The 20,904-nt window shown below is 34.1% G+C and overlaps 1 protein-coding gene and 1 non-coding gene across 6 annotated transcripts; both read left to right on the plus strand.

Annotated features, from left to right (window-relative positions):
- The first annotated feature begins 1,733 nt into the window (after positions 1-1,733).
- On the plus strand, positions 1,734-11,084 carry LOC133874196 (NADPH-dependent aldo-keto reductase, chloroplastic-like). 5 transcript variants are annotated; one of them, XM_062312051.1, is made up of 8 exons: positions 1,734-2,231; positions 2,333-2,383; positions 3,310-3,386; positions 3,509-3,596; positions 3,758-4,033; positions 4,233-4,478; positions 4,786-4,900; positions 7,475-8,115. In XM_062312051.1, exons 1-7 carry the CDS (start codon positions 2,112-2,114, stop codon positions 4,870-4,872), a joined length of 945 nt encoding a protein of 314 aa, XP_062168035.1. In that variant the 5' UTR covers positions 1,734-2,111; the 3' UTR covers positions 4,873-4,900; positions 7,475-8,115. The 5 variants fall into 5 exon arrangements, with proteins under 5 accessions (XP_062168035.1, XP_062168036.1, XP_062168033.1 ...); XM_062312052.1 differs by lacking the exon at positions 7,475-8,115 and adding an exon at positions 5,024-5,131; XM_062312049.1 differs by lacking the exon at positions 7,475-8,115 and having other exon boundaries at positions 4,786-5,131.
- Positions 11,085-16,419: 5,335 nt separating this feature from the next.
- LOC133874399 (U2 spliceosomal RNA) lies at positions 16,420-16,615 on the plus strand. The gene has a single exon (XR_009901263.1). It is a non-coding gene; the product is annotated as a U2 spliceosomal RNA (small nuclear RNA).
- The last annotated feature ends 4,289 nt before the right edge of the window (positions 16,616-20,904 follow it).

Genomic DNA, 20,904 nt, shown 5'->3' on the forward strand with positions numbered 1-20,904 from the left:
TAATACAATGAGGTAACAATTTTAATCCTCTTAAAATAAGGCACCGGCTCTTTTCTATTTCAATTGAAATGGAGGATCCTTGAAATGGAGGAGAGGATCCTATTCCCAAATAGTAGTAGCACCTTTCCATTTCAATTAAATGGATGAGAGGATCCTATTCCCAAATAGTAGTAGCATAATGGAGGCCCCTTTCATTAAGAAAAGAAAAAAAGAACACACACATTTAAGGCCCCATTTATCACAAAAAGTTTACTCAATGCTTTTTAATTATGGTAAAAAAAATAATTACCAATTGAAATAGGAAAAAGTTCACTTTGAAAAAGAAAGAGAAACAGATGGAAAGTCTTAAGGAGAGGCATATGTAAGAAATGTTATATACCACATTTTTTATTCTAAATTATCTTACGATGTTAATGTTACAGTTCTAACAAACTCTTTTATATATATATTTTTAACAATTACTTAATAAAAATTGGTTAAAATTATCATGTCAATATTGTAAAATAATTACTTGTTGAACAAATACGTTGCAAACAAAGTGATTTAGTGCTCTCTAAATAAGGTTGAAAGATGAAAAGTCTTAAAAGAGGGTCGTGTCTTAGGGTGCGTTTGGAATTGCGATTTCGTAGACAATAAGTGCGATTTTAAACCAAATCGCAGAACATAGATCGTTTGGGAACTGCGTTTTTAAAAATTGCGATTTGAAAACGCAGAAAATCTGCTTTTTCAAATCGCAGATAAGATGGTGCTTTTTTGAAAACGCAGAATTTTAAAAAGGTAAATTCGCAATTTTAAAGGCTAAACTGTGATTTTGCCAAACGTTTAACTGCGTTTTTAAAAATCACTTTTTTCAAATCGCACATTTTAAAATCGTTATTTTAAATCGCACTTTTTGAAATCGCAAACCCAAACGGACCCTTATTCAATTAACAATCTCTTTGTCATTTTCCTTTTTTTCTTTTTGAAGTCTCATTTAAAAATTGAATTCTTCTCCAGTTTTATGATTTTCTTTTGCCACAAATACAGTTCAGGTCCTAAAATCAGTAATTCCATAGATGTTACCATTCCTTATGCTAAAAAGAAGTTTTTCAAAATTAAAATTAACTCTGATTGAAATTCTCATCCGCTTCTCATTCTTTTATTTTTACTTCTCCAAAAAAATAATGAACTTTAAAACATTCATTTTAACTTTTTTTACTGTTTATATTAGATCAACATTTTTTTTTATTACTATTTAAATAAAAAAATTCACTATAATACAAATTCCTTTCACTTTTTCATATATATATATATATATATATATATATATATATATATATATATATTTTACTTTATATGGCATTAATTATATTTTACGATTACTAAAAACAAAAACAAAAAATTATGAGGAGAGAAAATTTCAAACAGGCATGTCACAAGAGGGGTGTCTGGTGGCGGTGGCTGATGCGTAAAGGATATTGGTTCTTGCAAGTTGCAATCTCCATGGAGGGAAAATGACTCTTTGCACAACAGTGCGTAAAGGTATTAGAGACGTGTGGGTCTTATGTGATGGGTTAAGGTATTAGATACATGGGTGGGTCCAATGTGATGGGTTCCACCACATGAGAGGGTGCGTGGAACACGTGCTGTGGAGAAGGGGTTTAGGGACGAAGAGGAGGAGGTTGGAGAGAGCGGAAAGAGGTCAGTGGATGGAGAGAAAGTTGACGAAGAGCAGCACATTGTATCCGTCTAACGCTTACGGTCATAAAGAAAACAGGGTGGAGTCGGCGAAGACAAGGCGTTGGCGTTGGAGGTTTGTAGAGTGGGCGGAGGTGAGGGAATGGTTTCAAGTTTCAACCAGGCATTTCCAATGTGGTAAAGAAACAAAACACGTCTTCGGTGACGATTCAATCACAACGACACTTCTTCCCTACACGTGGTGGTAAAGAAAAGGAAGATGACTTGGGTCTCTCGCCCACGCCGGCCGTTTCTCTATATAAAACACGGTGATGAGTCTTCGTCTTCATTCACAAATAACACTGTTTGTTCCACTCTCTTTGTTCGTCTCTGCGTCCTTATTACCAGTCCATATCAGCAGCGTCTAGCATACGCGGTTCGAGGAAAGCGTGAAAATGGCGGACGGAATCCGATTCTTCGAACTGAACACCGGAGCTAAGATCCCCTCGGTAGGGCTCGGCACGTGGCAGTCAGACCCTGGCCTCGTCGGTGAAGCCGTCGCCTCCGCCATCAAGGTCTTCTTCTTGTTCACCTTCTTTATTTCTCACCGAATGACGATCATGATCATGATTTATTTGATTTCTCTCTCATCCAAACTTGTTTACTTATGCTGCAGGTTGGGTACCGCCATATCGATTGTGCTCAGATCTACGGCAATGAGAAGGAGGTGAATTTTAAATTATCACATGTTCCAAACCGGTAGAAGAGATCGGTTTAGGGTTGCGATTTTTTTATATTATATTCTACTATTTTATATTATATTTAAAATTGTGTATAGGTAGGGAACTTACTTTTTAAATTATATTTGAATGGTTTAAAAAATTTGAGACAAAATTAAAAAAAATAAAAAATTGAATAAAAATGAATAGGATTTGAATTTTAAAAAACAACCCAAATTTTCAAAAAAAAAAAGGAAAAAGAAAAAAGAATTGTTATTCAAACATGCCTTTAATCATTTAAATTATATATATTTTTTTTAAGAACAAGAGACAATATGATCCCAGGAAGTATGCACCATATAAGCTGGATGAATTAATGAAAAGTTCTATGGTCCTTAGCTATAAAAATTGGCTGAACATTTCTGAGTACATATTACTTTGTGCAAGTCCCATTAGAGTCTTTTAGTGACGTGTCAACGGCAGAACGTGCTACTGCAAAAGCCATTACACGCTAGCAACGCGCATATGTATGACTTTGTACAAGACACTTGCGTCCTTGGTGTGATTTTTTTTCCGAAAATATAATTTTTTTTTTTTATTTTTTATTTATCTTCTCTATGCACTTCTGGTGAATATTAAAATTCATCTACTGTGGTTGGCCCATGTTTATTTGTGCACAAGATACTTTATCAAGTAATGAAACGTCCTTTTTTTTTTCTTTCTTTATTATTTTTCTTGCTTTTTTCCTTTGATAGGAAGCTGTAGATTTCATATTATACTATTGTAAAATGGTAGCATATTCCATAGACATTTGTTATGTTAATTTTCTGTTTGTGGATCAATGGTTAGAACCTTGCTAAGTGGCTTCACCCTCGTTTGCTATGACAGTTAAAAGTGTATAGTCATGTTGCGACCTAATTTCTGGTTTGTGTAGATTGGGGCTGCTTTGAGGAAGCTGTTTAATGATAGTGTCGTGAAGCGTGAGGACTTATGGATCACCTCCAAACTCTGGTTTGTTCCCTTTTTGACTTGAAATGGTGCTAAGCTTTCTCAAATATAAAATTGATTAGAGTTACCTAGCATGTGTTTGTGACTATGTTTCATTGTCTAACTTGAACTATATTTATTTGTAGGTGTACCGATCACGCCCCAGAAGATGTACAAGAGGCATTAGACAAAACTTTGCTGGACTTGCAACTTGACTATCTGGATCTGTATCTAGTATGTACTAAGCTTTAACTTTCCTTGAACGTCAATAGTTCCTTTATATTCATGAATTTCCTTCCCAGTCAAACTAAGATAAAGTTATATCACCAGCATTTTCTTTTGTTATGATTTATTACCCATCACTCAGTTACTGAGTGTGCTAAGTTATTTTACAGATCCACTGGCCGGTTAGCATGAAGAAAGGGTCAGTTGGCTCTGATCCTGAAAATCTTACCCAACCTGACATACCAAGTACATGGAAAGCAATGGAGGCATGCTATGATTCTGGAAAGGCTCGAGCTATTGGAGTAAGCAATTTCTCTTCAAAGAAGCTTGGGGATCTATTGGAGGTAGCACGAGTGCCTCCTGCTGTTAACCAAGTGGAGTGCCACCCTTCATGGCAGCAGCCAGGATTACATGCATTTTGTAAATCGAAAGGAGTTCACTTATCTGTGAGTATGCAGATATATAGTGGTCTATAATTTCTATGTTCTGAAGAGCGAATGAAACGGAAATGATGCAAGTAAATCTTGCAAAATAGACTAATGAGAAGAGCTTGAGAAACAAAATGGATCTGGTTTCATTTATATGTGATTTTTGAACAACCTGCTATTTTTTAGTGACTCAATGATGAACTTTTTCTTATTTCAGGGGTATAGACCATTGGGTGCACCTAGTAAGGGGTATAAGATTGAGGTACTTAAGAATCCAATTCTCAATATGATTGCAGAGAAATTGGGGAAGACTCCTGCACAAGCAGCTCTTCGTTGGGGGCTACAAATGGGTCACAGTGTACTGCCTAAAAGCACAAATGAAGCAAGGCTCAAGGAAAACTTTGATGTTTTTGACTGGTCTATACCTGAAGATTTGTTTGCCAGGTTGTCTGAAATTGAGCAGGCAAGTAGCTTAGTCCTATTCTTCTATGCGTGCATTGCTAGGTATATGTATTTGTTTGAATCTTGGTTTGATGGCTACTATCAGTCTATAGAACAGCCGCGGCATCCTGCCATTGGTCTTTGCCATCCTTGTTAAATATGCGATTTTTACAAAATGATGTTTTAAGATGGATTTCTGGATCATTGACTACCCATTAATTTTTATAATCACTTATTCTTGATTCACTTTGTGAAGATGAGATGCTACTGCATGATTTCCAAAGTCAAAACAACATACATTATTAAAATTTTGGTATCTATTCACGCAGGAGAAGCTAGTTAAGGGCACTGGATTTGTTCATGAGACGTTTGGTGCCTACAAGACCATTGAAGAACTATGGGATGGTGAGCTGTGAGCAGACATCAGATATTTGAAACATTGTGGTATTTCTTGCTCTGTTTGATAACAAATTACTATATTTTCTATGCTTTTTCACTTGGTGGTTACAGTAGTTAGGGATTGCATAATTTGTTTCTCCCTTAGAAAATTGTGGTAAATAACCGCAGGGGGTTGGCTCAAGTAGTAAGGGATTTGCTTTTGTGGTAGTTCCATGAGGTCTAGGCTTGAATCTCGTTAAGTGTATACAATTCTTTGAGGCCAGCTCGCCAGCGAAACCGGAGTATTATTCGATTCATATGGAGGGGGCACTTTACACGGGTCTGAGGTTTATCTGACAAGGGTGGGTACACGAAATGGCCCTACCATAGAAGGTTTCTCATCATAATTTTTATTTATTTCATTTTATTTTTATTTTTTTAAAAAAAAAAGAAAGAAAAGAAAAGAAAATCGTAGTAAATAAAGGAGCGTTTGCTTAACACGTTAGGTTTAGGAGTGATTTGTGCATGGTAATATAGCAAATGTACAAGTGAAAAAGTCATTTAAACCAATGAAATGCCAATTTTTGTTGTTCTTGGAAATTGATAATGGTTGAAGTTCTACTAGATCCATCACCGTAGCCTGCTTTTTGCGCACATATAATACAATGAGGTAATGCCCTCAGTTTCTGTCCACATAACTTGATCCCGTTAAATTATAATTGTAATACATATAATACAATGAGGTAATACAATGATTTTTGCATACATATAACATGGCTTCTTCGACACGCTAATTGAATGACTACTTTGAAACGTAGAGTTAAAATTATAGCATATGTAACTTGTGCGCTATATTCCAATTGTGCTGTTTCATATGCTAACTAGGTCTTTGACAGCATTACATAAAGACCCATTTATTACAACCATGTCAAACCAATATACCGGTTGACATGACGTGTTTTTATGTGGCTTACAATATTAACTACTTAAAAAAACAAGTTTAAGTCATTTAAAACATGTCATTTTAGCCAATATGACGTACATATATATAATAAAGGGTGTGAAGTGTTGTATTACTCTTATATGAAACGATGAAAAGCATAGAAGAAAGGATTTAGAAGTTCGACCACATATAATGCTGTCATCAACATTCTAATGAATGTGACTAACGGCTTTTGTTTAAGTTTTTACACTAGTTCCCAATTAAGAGTACCAGGTTTTTTCACTTTTGAGTTTTGAATTGAAGCGTGAAGTTAATGGTTTAAAGAAAGATTTTTTTTTTTTCCCTAACTCAAGAAGGGATGAAAAAAGAACATTTGCAAGACTATTTCGTATATTTATCTTAAGTTAAAGGGACATGTTAGCTGTCCATTCCTTACCTATTTCCTACTTATTTTCATATAACCAAATCTTAAATTCACCATTAAATTTGAAAATGAGATAGGTAAGAGATGGGTAGGGGATGAGCTTGTATTATTTTCCTAAGTTAAATGAGAAAAAAATCAACAAACACTTGCTATGGCAATGTGCCGGCTCTTCCATTAAGTCAATTAGTCAGTCGTCTAAGGCCTTCAATAAAACAAGGCCCTCAAATAATAGGAGAATGATTCTCTATGTTTCAAATGAAATGGAGAGAAGCATGTTTCTTATTCAAGTGAGGCAAAATTGTCTAAAAAAATGAAATGAATTATGACAATTTTAATCCTCTTAAAATAAGGCACCGACTCCTTTTCATTTCAATTGAAATGGAGGACAGGATCTTATTCCCAAATAGTAGTAGCATAATCGAGGCCCTTTTCATTAAAAAAAAAAAAGAGCGCACACACATTTATGGCCCCATTTATCACAAAAAGTTTACTCAATGCTTTCTAATTATGGTAAAAATAAAAGGATTACCAATTGAAATAGGAAAAGGTTCACTTTGAAAAAGAAAGAGAAACAGATGGAAAGTCTTAAGGAGGGGCATATGTAGGAAATGTTATATACCATATTTTTTATTCTAAATTATCTTTCAATGTTAATGTTACAATTCTAACAAACTCTTATATATATATATATATATATATATATATATATATATATATAACAATTACTGAATAAAAATTAGTTAAAATTGTCATGTCAATATTGTAAAATAATTACTTGTCGAACGAATACGTTGCAAACAAAGTGATTTAGTGCTCTCTAAATAAGGTTGAAAGATGAAAAGTCTTAAAAGATGGTCGTGTCTTATTCAATTAACAATCTCTTTGTCATTTTCCTTTTTTTCTTTTTGAAGTCTCATTTAAAAATTGAATTCTTCTCCAATTTTATGAATTTCTTTTGCCACAAATACAGTTCAAGTCCTAAAATCAGTAATTCCATATCTGTTACCGTTCCTTATGCTAAAAGAAGTTTTTGAAAATTAAAATTAATTCTGTTTGAAATTCTCATCCCCTTCTCATTCCTTTAATTTTACTTCTCTAAAAAAAAATATATGAGCTTTAAAACATTATTTTTAACTTTTTTTACTGTTTATATTAGATCAACTTTTTTTTTTTTATTACTATTTAAATAAAAAAATTTACTACAATATTAATTATATTTTACGATTACTAAAAACAAAAACAAAAAATTATGAGGAGAGAAAATTTCAAACAGGCATGTCACAAGAGGGGTGTCTGGTGGCGGTGGCTGATGCGTAAAGAATATTGGTTCTTGCAAGTTGCAATCTCCATGGAGGGAAAATGACTCTTTGCACAACGGTGCGTAAGGTATTACAGACATGGGGTGGGTCCTATGTGATGGGTTCCACCACATGAGAGGGTGCGTTGAACACGTGCTGTGGAGAAGGGGTTTGGGGACGAAGAGGAGGAGGTTGGAGAGAGCGGAAAGAGGTCCGTGGATGGAGAGAAAGTTGACGAAGAGCAGCACATTGGGCTTCAGAGCCACGTATCCGTCTAAAGGCGTTGGCGTTGGAGGTTTGTCGAGTGGGCGGAGGTGAGGGAATGGTTTCAAGTTTCAACCAGGCATTTCGTATGTGGCAAAGAAACAAAACACGTCATCGGTGACGATTCAATCACAACGACACTTCTTCCCTACACGTGGCGGTAAAGAAAAGGAAGATGACTTGGGTCTCTCGCACGCGCCGGCCGTTTCTTTATATAAAACACGGCGATGCCTCTTCGTCTTCATTCACAAATCACACTGTTTGTTCCACTCTCTCTGTTCGTCTCTGCGTCCTTATAACCAGTCCATATCAGCAGCGTCTAGCATACGCGGTTCGAGGAAAGCGTGAAAATGGCGGACGGAATTCGATTCTTCGAACTGAATACCGGAGCTAAGATCCCCTCGGTAGGGCTCGGCACGTGGCAGTCAGACCCTGGCCTCGTCGGTGAAGCCGTCGCCACCGCCATCAAGGTCTTCTTCTTGTTCACCTTCTTTATTTCTCACCGAATGACGATGACGATGACGATCATGATCATGATTTATTTGATTTCTCTCTCATCCAAACTTGTTTACTTTTATGCTGCAGGTTGGGTACCGCCATATCGATTGTGCTCAGATCTACGGCAATGAGAAGGAGGTGAATTTTAAATTATCACATGTTCCAAACCGGTAGAAAAATGTATATTTAGGGTAGGTTTAGGTTTGCGATTTTTTTATATTATATTCTACTATTTTGTATTATATTTAAGATTGTGAATAGGTAGAGAACTTATTTTTTAAATTATATTTGAATGGTTTAATAAATTTGAGACAAAATTAAAAAAAATTGAATAATAGGATTTGAATTTTTAAAAAACAACCCAAAACATGTTTTCAAAAAAAAAAAAAAAAGAATTGTTATTCAAACATGCCTTTAATCATTTAAATTATATTTAAAAAAAAAAAAAAAACATTTTAATGATTTCCATGGTTGTTGAGTGTTCCCAGTACCATATAAGTTATGTAACTATGACTAATTTCTCTGTGGTTGATCTAATAAGCTTGTTGATTAGAAAAGAATTGATGTGAAATTAATTGTTTTCTAATGCATAGGAAATAATTGGTAACCCATTGCCTAATCCTCATTTGTTGTAGATTGGTTCGGTCCTGAAGAAGTTGTTTGAAGATGGGGTGGTGAAGCGTGAGGATTTGTGGATTACCTCCAAACTCTGGTTTGTTTTATTTCAATATTTAGTATCCCCTTAATGCTACTGCTGCGTGTTTTTTGCCTTAACGAGTGAGTCTTTGATCTTATCCAGTTTTATTTTTTGCATTCTAAAACTGAGGTGGTCCAACAGGTGTACTGATCATGCACCCGAAGATGTTCCGCAGGCATTGGATAGAACTTTGCGAGACTTGCAACTTGATTATATTGATTTGTACCTTGTATGTACTGGTTAAAGCTTTGTTCAATTTTGGGTCTGTTGAAACTTGATATAAGAGTTTTTTGCATTAATTCACCCTGTAGTCTTTGGGGTCTAATTGATGGAAAAATTGCCTAGACCTACCTAATTGAAGGTGAAATAGAAGAGGGTCTTGTAATTGTTGATGCCCTCGCATATACATTACAAATTATGCCCAAATCATGAAATTCCCTGACTCTAGTTTTCTTGCTTCTAATTTTCCTGGAAAATTACAGTTCAGTGATAATAGTGTTTTACATCATTATTTTTCAACTTGAGAATATTTTATTGAGGACATTATTCAACTGCAACTAAATAAGGCTGCTTGGTTTTTTAAGATACATTGGCCAGTACCGATGAGGAAGGATTCAATAGGCTTTAAGCCTGAAAACCTTGTTCAACCAGATATACCTAGCACATGGAAAGCAATGGAAGCACTCTATGATTCTGGCAAGGCTCGAGCTCTTGGAGTTAGCAATTTCTCTTCAAAGAAATTGGCAGATTTGATTGAGGTAGCACGGGTTTCTCCTGCTGTTGTCCAGGTGGAATGCCATCCTTCGTGGCAGCAGACCAAGCTACGTGAATTTTGTAAATCCAAGGGAGTTCACCTATCTGTGAGTAGGCAAATTTTGAATTGCTTTTAGGCTTGAAGATAGTTCATCTATCTTTGATGAGCCAAATCTTAATTTCCCTTGTAAGCTTGTGTTATGCAGAAGTTCAATTAAAACTATGATACTTTTTATGTAGGGATATTCGCCTTTAGGTTCTCCTGGCACCACATGGTTGAAGAGTGATGTCCTTAAGAATCCGATCCTAGTTAGTGTTGCGGAGAAACTAGGCAAGACTCCTGCACAAGTTGCCATTCGTTGGGGCCTGCAAATGGGTCATAGTGTGCTTCCAAAGAGTACACACGAGGGAAGGATCAAGGAGAACTTTGATGTCTTCGACTGGTCTATACCTGAAGACTTGTTTGCCAAGTTCTCTGAAATTGAGCAGGCAAGTACTCGGTTAAATGTCATCTTTATGGTTTTTACTTCTCGAATCAATACCACTTCTTTTCCATGAGCAATTAATATATATATGTTTCCAGCTCAGACACTATAAACACTTCCTACTAATATGTTACAAGTGAAATAGCCCTTGAAATTTGAGAAATGCTATGTACTACACCCTTATTCACTGGACTGATGTGACAGTTTTCATCAACCTTTAACTTCTTTTTTTTTTTAACAAGGGTTGATCCAAGTGTTAATGAATACTGCCACATCAGTTTAGTGTGATGGATGTGAGATGGGTGTAGTATATAAGATGACTCTTGAAATTTTGTTGCTATTGCTTATCATTTACAATATGCTAATTCCCTCTACTATACTTTAACCGGGTTTCATTGGAGATTATTATGATAAGGTCCAAATGACCATATTAAAATGAAATGTTTCATGATGATTATTGGGGACTCATAATTGTCATAAATCTCTTTCTCCTTAAATTGTGCAGGCAAGACTGATTAAAGGGACCTCATTTGTCCATCAAACTTTTGGCGCATACAGGACTGTTGAGGAATTATGGGATGGTGAAATCTGAGTTTATTGGAGAGAGGGGTGCCAGGTTATGTTATATCATTTTCTGTTTTGGGGAGGGGCTATCTATGTTTTCTGTTACATCTTTCTGTTGTCATAGACGCTACTAGATTGGCTTTGTTTCTGCTTGACATGCAGTTCAGTTCAGTGAATTTTGAGCTTTTGAAATGTGATCATGGCTGTGTAACGCATGGGCGCCTCTTTCTTTAGGCTAATTATGTGGTCTAAATTAAAGGCCCATTAATAGTAATAATATAATTAAGGCCTCCTTCCGTAGAAAAGAATTGTTTGAGGCTCCAATGGACAGGCTTTGTAGCTAATTTCTACATACCAATCTAATTATCTGTCCAAATTGACGTGGCTTTTAATGAAATTGAAAGATTACTCACGGAGTTATTTTATATTTTTCCAAGATAATAATTGATATTTCATTAAGATCACTGCATACTGATTTTGTAATTACAGTGTGGCATCAAGCACTTTAATTAACTATAATATCAGTGTAGACAGATACATACCCTCATTTTTTGTTGTTGTTACTGATAATTAATTTATTCTACTTAATATAATATTATGATACTTTTTTTAAATTGTTTTTTTTTTCACTAATTAACAAGAAAAAGTTGTAATATATTTGTATTGCTGTCTAATTATGATTAATTTCTCAACCAGCATATGAGCCATGTTTATATTTGGTGGGCCGTGAAGGGAATATGAATGACACAAATGTTGGACTCCTCCATTGTTGAGATACAGATATTATACCTTGAACGATAATAATTCCTAAGAGTTGATTTGCAAAAGATAATGTGTTTTTTTTTTTTTTTTTTTTTAATAAAAAAAAAAATTGATGAAATTCGTGGATCCGAAGGCCCATATGTATATAGCTCAAGGCAGAACCATCAATACACTGCCTAGAACGAGGGTACTAAAAAATGTATTGTTATGCGTTGTATATAAAGTTACAAGATTTTCCAAAACCCACTAAATTGAAATTAGGGTTTTTATATCCCCGAACAACGAGCTTATTGGAAGCATTATTATACTATTTTTTAGTTGTTACATGATTTCATGATGCTCATGATCAAAAGCCCCTTAAGAATAAATTAAATTGATTTATGTATCCGAATGATGTGGTTACTGTTTGTTTGTTGCGAACCCTTTGTCTTTAAAAATTATCGTTATCTTAAAGAGTGGTTGTTTGGTTTGATTTTGATAGAAAGTCTGAATGATATATAATACACCCCATAAGATTAAAAAAAAAAAAAAAAAAATAGGAGTAATTTTTTATCTTATATATGATGTATTTTTGACATTTTTTATCGTAAAACGGGGATATTGCAACCCAATAGCAGATTGAAAAACAAAATTGAAACATTTGGAGACATTATAAAAATGACGGTAATTAGAGGGGTAAAAATAGTAAACCCTTTTTGTTTTTGTTTTGTTTTGTTTTGCCATGTGTCAAGCTCCTATAAGCTATATAAAAGATAGAGAATCCAATTAGATACTTGAGCTTCCTTGGTAGAATCAAATTTGTCTTTGACAATAACTGTAACGACCTAAGGAAAAATGCTAGCCACATCTGCGCTATTACCCCAAAAGGACTGGTCAATTTGAAGCTTCCCTAGAATCCATTACAAAGCCTAATTTCACCTAGTAACTAGGCAATGTGAGACTTAACACTCATCTATCTCTTATAAATCATTCATTCTATGTGACCTATTCATCTCTTCCCAATATGGGATCGGGGTGTTACAATAACTCTATGAGAAATGATCACTGCACTCTTTTAACACAACACCTGCACAACAGGCTGACGTGAAAAGGGTGTTTTTATTTTTATTTTTATTTTTGTTTTTGTTGAAAACCGGTTGGAGGGGAAATGAAACGCAGCACCCCCCCCCCTCTCTTTCTGAAATTTCATCTTCGTACAGTCCGTCGTCCGGTTGTCTCTTTGCCAGCGCTGCTTCATCGGAGTTCTCCTTCTCCATCGAAACCGCTGCTCGCAGCCTCTCTCTCTCTCTCTCTCTCTGCATCATTCGTACAATGCTGCCTCCTCCGTTGTCCGGTCGTCTCCTTGTCGGCGCCACTTCATCGAAGTTCTCCTCCTCCGTCGAAACCACCACCCCCCCTCTCTCTCTCTCTCCCGCTCGCTCACTCGCCGGTAGTTCCCATCCCTCTCAGGGGCTTCTCTCTCGGCGGTCAGCCTCCTCCGTTGTCCGACGTTTCGTCTCCGACAGATTTGGCGGCCAGATCTGTCTTCAGCGATGCTAAAAGAATAGGTTCTCTCTCTCTGGTCGGATCTGTTGGTACAAACATGGGTGAAATTTTTTGCTTCACAGAGTGGAGGTAGCCAACCCATAATGGGGCACAATGACAGATTTATTTATTTTTTTAATTTTTTTTTATGCTAGAAATTATTTTAGTAGGACTACTTTCTGCACACCCACGCCTGAAATCTGAAAGAAACAGACCCCATTTCATTCCAATTTATGAACTAAAAATCAATTCCATGCAACTTCTTGAAATTTGAAAAATCAAATTCAAACCCCATTTGTTGTATGAAATACGGCCCTCTCATGGGGCTAAGCTTCGAAAAATCAATTTCATGCCTATTTATGATTAGCTTCGATTACTATATGGTTTATGATCAGCTTCTTTGGGTGTACCTTTATTGATTAATCTATATAAATATATAGCATTAGTGCGCCACCAAAGTCCACAGATTAGACAAAAACTTAATTTTACTGCAACATGTTTATATGTAATTTTAATTTTTGATTTTTTACTTTCACTCTCAATTATCATTAGCTCAGAAAAGTTTTTCTGCTCTATATATATATATGCTAACATAGATATATAAAAATAGACATCTAAAAATACTCTATAGTTATTGAAGAGTAAATCCAACTTTAATTATGACGGCAAAGGTTCATGCTCTTTTGGGTTGTTTTGCCTCTGTTTTGTTGAGGTTGTAGTATCATTTTTTTTTTTGAAACATGATTGTGAACTCAGAGTTTTGCTTGATTGTGAGAGCACTATTAGTTTTTCATCTGCTGTGTTGTTTTGAGTGTATAGCTTAACAGTTTTGCCTTTGTTTTGTTGAGGTTGTAGCTTTGGTTTCTTGTTGGAACCGAGATTCCAGTGTTTATTGGAGAGTTGTATTGACTTTGTTTGGTTAATGAAGCTTTAATTCATCCAAAAAAAAAAAAAAATTTTCTATTGGATCATTTTTGTCATACTTGCTTTACAATATGTACTCAAGCTTGATGCTCAGTTGTTTTTTTTTTTTTTTTTTTTTTTTTTTGTAATTTTGTTTGGTTGTTTGCCTAGGGACAATCTCTGGTTGTAAGGTGTTTTGCTTGGGGTTGTTTCCCTTTGTTTTTACAGTTGATTCTTTTGTCAATATATAGATCTAATTATTCTTTAAAATATATATATATATATATATATATATATATATATATATATATATATATATATATATATATATATATGTTTTAACATTTTCATCTATAGGCTCTTGAGAAGTGTTAGCTTAAGGCAATAATCATCTGCCTGCCCAATCTCTGCTAGACTCTTCTGGTTAATTTATGATTCTCATGCCCATTTCTCTTTTAATATATATGTGTGTGTTAAAGAAATAGGGACAACATTTTTGAAATTGACTATGCTTAACAGTGTCAGCAGCAACTCTTTTGTTTCAAAAAATACCATTCAAGGAAGTTCCATATTTTGTTTCAAAAAATTAAACAAGTTGATTTATCATAAACTCCTTGTTATCTGCCTAGCTATTATCTCTAGAATAATATGGGTAATTAAGTAATTGTCTATGAAATTAAATTGTGAGAAATAACTTTAATAATGGCTCCCTTTTTTGGGGATTTTGTCCTTGCTTGTCTATATTATGTTTCTAATAGATGCATGTAGTGTGTGGACCTTTATCTTCATCAATCATCCTACTTTTATTATATGTAGCTCATAGGAATACACTAGAATCGTTAATGCAGCACCAAAGACCCCATGATTACAGTTATAAAGAGGGCGGAATACTTAATTGAAAAATTAGCTAAATTTGGAGCCACGCATGAGAGTATTGCTAGGGCCACAACTTTTTAGGCACCCATAAATGGATAGTTGCCTTTCATTATTTGTGTCAAAATTAGGGAGTAAAGTGCCAAAATTTAAAGTTTAATGGAAGGATTGCAAACAATGAGTAGTCGTATGAGGTGATAAATTATAATTTTACCTAATTGTTAATATGAAAAATAGGTTTAAGACTAATATAATATGCCCGAAAAGTTTAATTAATTCATTACGACATTACATTTGTTGGTTATTCAAATATTCAAATATTTTTTTTAGGAGCATATATATATGAACCTGAAATGGAACTTTATTCATGGTGCGTGTAACGCCCCGAATTTGAACCTGCAAATTCGTAAGTAAAAACTCTATTAAAAATGCATGTAGGAATCATATACTCTAAGGCAGGGTGGTTCAATATATTTTGGGGCTTAAAGCGAGAATTTTAAACGAGGCTTCTAAGGATTTTTTTTTTTTTTCCTATTCTATGTGGGAATTTTAGAGTCTCCTAATAGGAGAGAAAATGCACTATATTTTTGCCGGTATTAATTGTTGTCTTCTTGAGCCTCTAATTATTTATTTTTTATTAAAGTTAAAGAGTTTTCAAAGAAGAGATCATACTTCTTTTATTTTTTTCAAAACCGTTCGATTGAGCCCCTTTTTTTTTCTTCAAACAAACCTATCTTTGGGTGCCTTATTTGATTGAGAAAAAACCATTTCAGCTTATGATTAGACCTTCTTTTTTTCAAACAAACTTGTCTTTAGGGCCTTATTCCACTAGAAAAAAACCGTTTTAGATTATAATTAGGCTTTTTCTTCCCTTTTTCTTTTCCAAATAAACTTGTTTTTGGGGCCTTTTTCTGCTTGGGGCCTTGGGCAACCGCCTAACTTGCCTAGTGGATGAGCCTGAAGTGCTCTAAGGACACATGTAATTTTAATAGATAGGGTTTGAGGAATTTTTTCCAAACCAATTTGGAGGCCATTGCTCCCTTGGTTTTCAATTTTTTTTTTTTTTTTTTTTAAAATGTTATTAAGTTAAACATGTGTATTATTTTATTTTATTTTTGCTTGAAAACTATAAAATTAAGCTTGACCTCTTGTTCATACTTTTGACCCCTCGAATGAAAAATTATGGTTTCGTCCATGGCGCATTGGTCCAGTAGGTCTGACCTACAAAAATCTTCGGATCTGTGGATAATGTACCGCATTATTAAAGGAATAAGAATAATGGTTTGTTATGTGGATGGTGTCCATCGTTTTTGTACCCACCTTCCTCTTGGCCTGCAAATCATACAAAAAACAAACTCCACGGACATCATGTGTCTGAAGAGCCTAGAAGGCAGCACAGCCAATGAAAGCAAGCGATCCTTCGCAAAGGCTTTGCTAGGACTTGGGAATGTATCGAAGCAAAATGGCTTGATGCCCAAAATGTGCACACGTTGGTCTTTGAAATCGATGCCCGGAAGCTTTTTCCCACACCGAAAGAATGAGAGAAGCTGGAACTAAACACTGGCTATAAAAGAAAAACGGACACGTTGAGCAAAGCATACCTTTCTCGGCCTTTTGGCTAAGATCAAGTGTAGTATCTGTTCTTATCAGTTTAATATCTGATATGTGGCCCATCGGGTCACACGATATTAAATTAATTTCTTGAGGGGGAAGGCCCGCCACAGTAGCTTGCTATTGGGGTCTTCAAGCGTCGCCCATGCGTTGCACTATTGCACGGGCCTGGCGCACCCCACCCAAACCTAGTTCAAATCTTTTTCTTCTTTTATTTGGGCTACTGAGCTTCTTTATAAATTCACAGCCTAATAACCCAGTTTCAATTCTTGTGTGTGCAAGGAGACCTGCGATAATCCAAAGCATCTAGGGGAAAAAAGGAAAAAAGAAATTAATCTCAACACAAAGGAAAAGAAAAGGAAATAATGGAAAACTCCAATAAAGTCTTTTTTTTCTTGTTTCTTATTGATAAGCCTAAGATGGCTCTAATTGATGGCTCTATTCTTGTTTCAGTTCTTGATTGAATTTTCTGATTTACTGATGATTTTATAATGTTATTATTAAAGCTAATATTTAATCTAGGCTATATACTCTTATGTAAATTAAACATATCAACCAGAATCGCCATTGACTTCAATACCATCGCTACACAAAACATTTGAAAGGTAGATTAAAAAAATTTGAAAAAATTGAGATTAAAGTGGAAAATAAGTGTGGTGTATAACACTACTCATTTACTTTTTAGAGAACCATACGATGTATCGATGGGCTGGAAGGCCGGTCTGCTAAGAAAGCTTAAGGGGGCCTAAAAGATATACATATCAGTCTACTGAAAGGCTCATATACTGATGGACATACACGACAAATTCAGATTCTTATGGTTTGATCAGCATATTAATCAACAAAAGAATTAAGAAACTATTGGAGGATCATACTACATGCCAAAGGGCCTCTAAAGCTTGACTATTAAGAAAGCTCAACGAGGCCTAACAGATATACATACCAGTGAGGCCAAGACCATATTTGGACCAAGCTTGGTAGATAAGTCACAAGTCTACACCAGATTTGAGACTTACAACAAGATGCACCTTTGTCTTAATGGAATACATAACAGTCGATCCTCTCCTGCTAGGTCAAATAACAACATCCCATGTAAGAAATCACCCTATCTATATATAGAGGGCAAAACTCCTCCATCGGCCAAGTAATGACTCTAGAAAAACTCACTCACCCTTTCAGGCACTCACACCTATTTATTGATCCCTATGCACCACCATACTACCATAGGCATTCTCTTACATTTTGCGTACTGCCAGACACATTTTTTCAAGCTTTACACTCTCATTGAGGGCTTAACCTGGCTTGGGGGTTGAAGTGCCTCCAGTTTTTTGGGACCAGCAAACTTTTTTAACGACCTCTTTCTTATTTTGCAAAAAAAAAAAAAAAAAAAAAAAAAAAAAAAAAAAAAACCTCCTCCTAAAAGACAGTTTGAGGTTAATGATACAAATTATATTGAAAAAGGTACTCGTAAAGAATGATGCTTTTCTTCTTCTTATTTTTATTTTTTTGCTAATATTATCAGTTATTTTAGATTATTGAGGACATCGTGGTCCCACAGTCTCACACCCTTACAATTATTAATTATTAATTTTTATTTTTTATATCTTATTCTAAACCCTTACGCCCCCCCCCAATCTTATTCCATAATTGTAGGTCACTTATGCCTCTCATGCCCCTAAGTTTCACTGTTGTGACTTGTATTTTATGATATACTAGTTCGTAATCCGTGCTATGCACGAGATTCTTTCTTATAATTTAGTTTAAGGAAAAAAAAAAAATGGAAGAAGAGAAGCATAGAAAATATAGATAAAAAAATGAAAACTGAAAAATACTAATATAATATAATAGTGTTAATCTTTTTTTTTTTTTATTACACAAAGTAATAAAAAACTACTTAATAAACATAATAAACTAAAAAATATCATACCCCGTACAAAAAACAACCATAGTAAACTTTCTCTCACCATCATTTTCTTGAATTTAGTGTAAAATTTACAAAAGATAAAATAAACAATTTGAATGAAAAATAATATATTAATTACATAAAAAATAAGGAAAAAAAAAAAAGAGGAAACGAAATAAGAGAACCATAGAAAATATAGACAAAAAATGAAAAATAAAAAATACTAAAAGAATAGAATAGAGTTTTCTTTTCCGTATACTTTTTCAATTCATATGAAACCTTGAAAATTAATATTATCTATCAATTAAGCACGTTAACAATGTGCATTATACATGGAAAAAAAAATTCAGTGAACAATGTAAATTAAAAAATCGTCATACCTAGTACCCAAAACAACAATTAATGTAAACTCTCTCTCCATGGTTTCCTTGAATTCAACGTAAAATTTAGAAAAGAAAAAAGCAATTTGAACAAAAAAATAATATAAATTAGGAAATCGGGACAAAAAAATGTAAAGAAAGAACAAAATCATAGAAAATAAAGTAAAAAAAAAAAATGTAAAATGATAACCACTAATATAATAGAAAATAACTATTTTTTTATATACTTTTTTCAGTTCCAATGAAATTTATAGGTATAGGAAGAAACTACGGTCAAATAGATATTTTTTTAATTCGATCATCATTCTTGTATATAGCGTAAAAGAAACTACTTTTTCAACAAAAATAAAAAATAATATAAATTATCAATGCAAAAATAAGGATAGAAAATCAAATCAAAAAAACAGAAGCACATAAAATAAATACAAACATATTATTTACAATTCTATTGAACACAACCCTGGCAAACTTAAAAGGCAAACTAAAAAAACAAAGGCTATAGCAGTATTACAAATAAAAAGGTTCCAACAATGGCAAAAACTTTGCTCTCTTTGCTTTGAGCACCACTATCCGGTAATGTAAACAATATTGCAGTTTTGCATAGCCACAAACCATTACTTTTTTATATATTTATTTGAGAAAGCGAGAGATATTGGAGTGACTTTTGACATTTCCCAAAGAAAAAAAAAACTGATGTTACTCTTTGAGGTTTAGTTTGTAACGGACATTTAGTGGGAGGGGAAGCGGTGTTTGAGTAAAAGATTTTACTTAAAGGAAGAGAGAGAGAGGTAGAAATTAGTGAGAATTTAATGACAAAAAAAAAAATTGACATTTCTATTAATTTTTTATTCAATATAAGAGAGTTAATTAGTCATATTAAATGCACCGTTTATTTTACTTGAAATACACGGACCAATTTAGTTTTACTTAAATTATCAATTTTTTATTCAAATAACCGGTTCAATGTTTAAAAAGTATGGATTCATGCCACGTGTCCTAATTCTAGGCTAACTCTAAGTTGGAACTCGGCTTATATATATATGAATGATATGTTTCAATAAAAATAAAATCCATATACTCTCGCAGCGGAATATATTTTTTTCTAAAGTTTTAAGAATTGATAGCATAATACGTTAGAGCTGACTGAAATACCTCGATACATTTATTAAAAGTTACTTAGGTTTATCGTTACATGTCATATGCACACTAGGTGCATCAAAATTAGGTGCATCAAAATTAGTGCCACAAACGGCACATAAGCATATAACATAAAACATGCCAAACATGACATCGTTATAAATATTTACATCCTATAAAACAAAACACACATAAATACAACTAGTAATTTTTAAGCTAGCACATAATAGTTCGTTGATGGTTTCAAAAACCATCAAAACTAGCATATGGGTCCATGCCTTCATTCTCCAGATCTGCATCAGTAACTATGCAAATATGATGTCATCATATTTACATAGACAAACAAGTGAGTCATCCATTTTCATAACTAAGTTACCATCAGATTAATAACAGTTCATAAAGAATATAAATGCAAAGGTTGTATAAATATGCATCGTAGTAACCATTTAGTTTGTGTTTTATGATCATCTTTCTTCAGACCTCTCGTTCTAGGTTATCTGAACCTGTTCATGTCCGTTGCCTCATACTTAAAATCTTATCTGTTTTTACTGGAATCCTACCAGTCCCAGCATTAGTTATATATTATTCCTTTGAACACCCCTGGGTCACTTTGACCCTCTAGGTCTACTGATTAGCCTTCCTTCCACTTGCTACTACATCAGCTTGTTGATGGTTATCTCCTTAGCCAGTTTATTAATTGGACACAACATGAAATGCATGAACAAACACCCATGCAATGAACACATATCACACAATCCTAATAAAACATAGAATCATTCTTAGTAAGTACATCCATACTTACTCTCCTTGGTGTAATTTCTTAGCTCATTTTCTGTAACAAATATATACAAAGAAGATAATATATTCATCAGTCCTTTTCCCAATATTAAATGTGTATATTTTTACATCACTTTACTCATCGTTTTTAGTTATCAATTAAAGTGTGATTACTTATAAGTCTTTTGACGTTTAAGCTTTATGTTCAAACACCGAAACGCGGTGACATAATTTTTAAACATAAGTCTTTAAGTCAAAGCACTTATTAAGTATT

The sequence above is a fragment of the Alnus glutinosa genome, chromosome 7, assembly GCF_958979055.1.
Source record: "Alnus glutinosa chromosome 7, dhAlnGlut1.1, whole genome shotgun sequence".
In the NCBI taxonomy this organism is placed as follows: domain Eukaryota; kingdom Viridiplantae; phylum Streptophyta; class Magnoliopsida; order Fagales; family Betulaceae; genus Alnus; species Alnus glutinosa.

Coding starts and splice junctions, on each gene's coding strand:
- LOC133874196 (XM_062312048.1), top strand. CDS start 8,114: ATGGCGGACGGAATTCGATTCTTCGAACTGAATACCGGAGCTAAGATC. Junction 8,234..8,348: donor CCGTCGCCACCGCCATCAAG/GTCTTCTTCTTG, acceptor TTTATGCTGCAG/GTTGGGTACCGCCATATCGA. Junction 8,400..8,896: donor TCTACGGCAATGAGAAGGAG/GTGAATTTTAAA, acceptor CATTTGTTGTAG/ATTGGTTCGGTCCTGAAGAA.